The following is a 5,000-nucleotide window of genomic DNA, read 5'->3' as shown; positions in this document are numbered from 1 at the left end:
CCCAAAGTATGAAGACATTTTGTTGAAATTCGAATGCTCCCCATCTCACAACAGAAGTACTGGGACGAAATATCCATTAAGTTTTAGGGTACTGCAGTGCACTGTTCATTGTACGTTTCTTTGATAAACAAAGGAATAGCTCGAGAATTGTCATTTTAAAAAAATGGAACAAAACGAACCTGTTTCGTTCTACTCGACGCCTGAGACGACTGAAAACGGTGCCCCTCCACAACCTACTACCAGAAATGGCGGGCTCGCCTTCGGCGGAGATGGTGTGATTGGGCATGCCAAGGAGCTCTGCGTTAACAAAATGGGCCATACGATGGTCCCTCCTCCAGAAGGTAAGCCCCTTATTTTTATATTTGTTGAAGATGTTCATGCAGAGCTGGTGATGGACGGAGAAGTTAGAAATAAATATTTAACTTGAAAACAGTTTGTTTACTTTTATCAGCTGACCCGTCTATCGAGGCTGTGTAATGGAAGGGATGTTCTATTACGTGTCTTCAGAGTTCTGATCATAAGAACACAAACATTTTATTTCTATAAAAAAAAAATTAAGTATATGAAAAAGAAGACCCCAATCGCGCAAACAGATATTTAACATGGAATTTACGTTGCCCAACAGCTCGTACCCTAATATATCCTAACCTAGCCTAACTTAGGTAACGTAATAATGCAAAAACGAAAGAAGTGAAAAATGTGTTTGCGTGATATTAGAATGATACCTTAAAGGTCAACTGAAAAGGTTTTGGATTACTTTATTTTTTGTTATTTCATGTATGAAAATATAACTTGGAAGAAGTTAGAACACTAAAATGCACGTTTCTAGCATTTTATAGTCTTGATTTTATCCAAATAGCATGATCTTAAAAGTACCTGATAGCAGACGAACTTTTCAGTGTCGTAGTTACACTTTCCACCGCCAGGGCAACTGATGACGTAAGGGTTTACATTCTTGGACATGGCCAGTGATACAAAAGTGACTTCACGTCGAGTGAAGAAGATTTATCGGATTTGGATGCAAAGCCTCATATTTACAGGCAAAAGTGTCAAGGATTCATGAATTATAATTTTTTTTTATCTGTGATAAAGTGCAATAAAACAGACTTATGTAGCAAAGAGAATAGAGAAATCATTTGACTGAAAGGAAGAGGAAGGCTAGCAAAAGATACTCACAGACATGTCTATAGAATCATCTACCATAGGTAGTGGTTGCTGTACGGGAAGAGAAGCCATCAATGATATGCTTGGCACTGTCACCATGGTCACTTTCACATTCCATCTTAGTTTCGCTGGTAGTGATATTTGTAGAAGGTAGATATTTATCATAGGCACTTTGTAACAGCTGAAAAAATTAATTAGGTCTATATCAGTACGAATTCCTCCCTCCTGGTCTAGGATAATTAGGCTTAACTCCTGCTGGGGTGGTGGTGATGGGGGATTCCACTACTTTGACTATAAAAAAAAAAAAAAAATTGTTTACTCCAATTGACAAGACGTGTTCATAGGCCTATAATGGAAGCCCCTGTCATCATAGTTATGCATGTCACCCTAGTCACTAGGGTGACAGGCATGACTATGGCCTAGTGGAATGGAGTGATCATGTAGACCTACAGGCTATAGCTAGCCCATGTCATGACTATACCCTTTATCTGCTTAGGTCTAACCCAAAAATCGTTAGTCAAGCCTAACCATGCTTGTTAACGATTATCAGTGACAGCGTAGATAACACAGGCCTACATTTACACATGATACAGACTGATAGACCTACCTCCAGGAGTTGTCTTTTTTCAATAGCAGTGTTCCTTCGACGGCGTTTGTTTGACGAACCTGGGGTCTTGTCGATGAAAAAAAAAAAAAAATCGGTGTTGCATCTTCTTTTAGAAATGGATTCATGCTAATTCCTAGTGACTTGGCAAGGCCAGGGTCCCGAGTGTACTGGTTTTTTTTTTTTTCGAAATGTTTCGAATAGAGTTTCACCTTCAATTCAGGCTTTCATGACTCATGCCGTCTGCACCGAATGATCCAATCCTTTTTGCAAACAGGATCTTTCAGAAAAGAATGAAAATGAAGTCTATCCAAAGCAGAATGTTTCGTCGAATCACTGATGCAATTTGCGGCGACACAATAAATCGTTTTCGAACTAAATACTTGATAAAGCCTTGCTAACACACGAAGTATGACAGATCATTGATCAAGTTGACAGCGCGTCGAAGCATTTTATAGTGCACGCATATGGATGCACCAGAATGTAAACAGCGAGGTTGACGTCACAGCCTTACGAGAACAGTTGAAGATCGGCGAAGGAAAGTTTGTCTGCTACCGATATTTTGATTGGCCTTTCTATCACATTGCGTAATAATTAGGATTTATTTTTGCATTATTTGATCAAGAAGTGACTAAGCCATACATCTGGCAAATATTCACCTCCTCTTTGAAAACCTTTTCAGTTGACCTTTAATTTGAATTTGAATTTGATAACGTCCTTCACTTGAGCGCCGAAAAAAATATTATCTGGAAAATAAATAACGTGTTTCAGGGCTAAATTGGCCTTCATAATGATAATTTGTTGTTAAACAATTATTCGCCGTTTTTATGGATATTTTTCGCCCCAATATATTTCACAAAGTATGTTTATGTGAAAAAAAAGATCAACCACCTCAACGGAAGCCATATTGCCTCCTTGGAACAGACATCGATATTGGAAAAAAGTAGCCTTTTCATAAGGCTTATTTTTCCTAAGATAAAGGCACATGGGAAAAAATCCACAAAATTACTTTTCATGGTCTGCGTATGCCAACGGAAAATGTGTGTCAGAGGGATTTAATGGTCCTCTGCATGGCCGTTATATCCCCTCGGGGACGGTGCTACCCGAGAACTTTACCATTTAGATTTTAGCTGAACAAGACTGTTGCATAGTGAGAGGTGCATGTTACAATGGCTAGTTGTAACTATGGTCTACAATCAGTCTCATTCAACTAGACCATGATAATTAGCTCTTAGGAATAGAATGGGGCACTGGTCTTCTGCAACCTCTAATGTCTGTCACAGTTAGAAAGGTCTTAGGAAGCCAAGGGTTGGTGGATTGTGTTTGGATTAGCACTGATCAGAAGTTTATCTATATCCATATACACCAAAAGGGTTCTTTATAGGGGGTCACAAGCCAAGGCAGGCAGGCAGGCAGGCAGGCAGGCAGGCAGGCACCTCCCCCTGCACCCATCCAAGACCCATTCGTTTCCCACTTTTATCTTAGCTCCTTGTGGATGCAGGACCATCCCTCAACCTCCCCGCCCACTGCCCCCCTGGAAGGTTAGAAGCATTGCAGCAAGACACAGCCAGCAGGGTCCGACATTACCAAAGCTGGTTTAAGCTTCCCTGACATGGCGATCCCCACACACCCCTCGTCGTCCCATCATGCGTAGATAAAGACTTCCCTTCGAACCGAGTCAATTCATCGTCCATTCAAAACCATTCTCCAATCACATCTACTCGTACCTGATCAGGAGGGGTACATGCACTCTACTCTGTCAATAGGCAATATCAATGAGACGACCACGCAATGGTGTTAAGAGTGATTTTGAATCCGTTAGGCTGGTTAGCGTCCCAGGTAAGAATTAATTGGAAGAAAAGAGAACCATTAGGCTACAGCGTCTCTTAGGTATTTCATTTGTTTATTTATCCATTTATTTATTCATGTATTCATTCATCTATTCATTTGTTTATTTATTCATTTATCTAATTATTTATCATTTATTTATTAGTCACCAGGTAATCTGGCAGACTTTGGAGAAACTGTCCAGCCAGGAGTTATAAAAGATTAAATAAAGATAGATACACGAATAAATCATGACTTGCTTACTCTGTAACATAAAATTCACACCTGAGGCTTAAACGCTTTGGGTATTGATTACACGCTGCTGCTGCTGCTCAATGGCTGGAAGGCTTTCATCTCTTCCATCAGCATTTTTTTAAGACTGGGACCTACAAAGGGTTCGTGCCAGCGAGCGCGAAGCTGAGTCTCTTTTCACTGCAATGGGAAAGGGTGCCAAGGAGATGAAGGAAAGTAACCTGGACGGGGGGGGGGGGGTGGAAAAGAGGCCACCCGCTGCGCAAGGGGGTCAATAACGGCAAAGTTTGGCAGCATTGCATGTCATTTGCATTCGAGTAGGGCTTAAGCGGATGGGCTTGCTTGCTAGGGCAAAGTCACTTGTGTAAGAAGACTTGTTTTGTGTATTTAAGAGTATACATATATATATATACATATATATATATATATATGTATATATATATATATACACATAATATATATATATACATATATACATATACTATATATATATACATATATATATATACAGTATATGTATATATATATATATATACATATATATACATATATATATACTGTATATATATACATATATATACATATATATATATATACATATATATATACATGTATATATTTATATATATATATATATATATATATATATATATATATATATATACACATATTTCAAAGGCGGAGCATGCCGACAGGAGACCTTTTGGTCCATATCCAGGTCGAATGCGAAAAAATCATAATAATAATAAATGAATAAATAAAAACTATAATAATGTAAATAACAAATAAAATGCATAAGTAAATGCATAGGTATAGTTAAATGATAAAGAAACAGGTAAATAATAAATAAAAATAAATTGACATATAACTAACGATAAATGAGAATCAAACAGACAAATGGTAACAAAACAAAAAACAAATAAAATAAATGATAATCATTACAGCATCTTGCTTAGGTGTTTATCTAAATGATTCTTAAAGCTTCGAACTGAACTACATTGCACTACCTCTGCAGGAAGTTTATTCCATTCATTAACTACACGGTTGGCAAAGTTGTTTCTACCCACTTCCAAATTGAATCTATTTCCGGACAGTTTGAGACCATTGTTTCTTGTCTGATTCTCATTAAGTGTAAAAAGGTTGTCACCTTTGA

The 5,000-nt window shown here is 37.9% G+C and overlaps 1 protein-coding gene across 2 annotated transcripts in view; it reads left to right on the top strand.

The window, feature by feature from the left end:
* The window catches only part of LOC143033833 (major facilitator superfamily domain-containing protein 4A-like), a 366,188-nt gene that overhangs the window by 368 nt on the left and 360,820 nt on the right, over window positions 1-5,000 (top strand). For both annotated transcript variants that reach the window (XR_012967192.1, XM_076199372.1), the window contains exon 1: window positions 1-341. This exon is cut by the window's left edge and continues 368 nt beyond it. Coding sequence is in view for 1 of the 2 variants with exons in the window: in XM_076199372.1 (XP_076055487.1) it covers window positions 164-341 (178 nt within the window). In the remaining variant the exon portion in view is untranslated. The remainder of the gene's footprint in view (window positions 342-5,000) is intronic.

Source organism: Oratosquilla oratoria, chromosome 16 (genome assembly GCF_046742065.1).
Source record: "Oratosquilla oratoria isolate Oo_2021 chromosome 16, ASM4674206v1, whole genome shotgun sequence".
NCBI classification, from domain to species: Eukaryota; Metazoa; Arthropoda; class Malacostraca; order Stomatopoda; family Squillidae; genus Oratosquilla; species Oratosquilla oratoria.
This window is presented reverse-complemented; position numbering and strand designations above follow the sequence as displayed.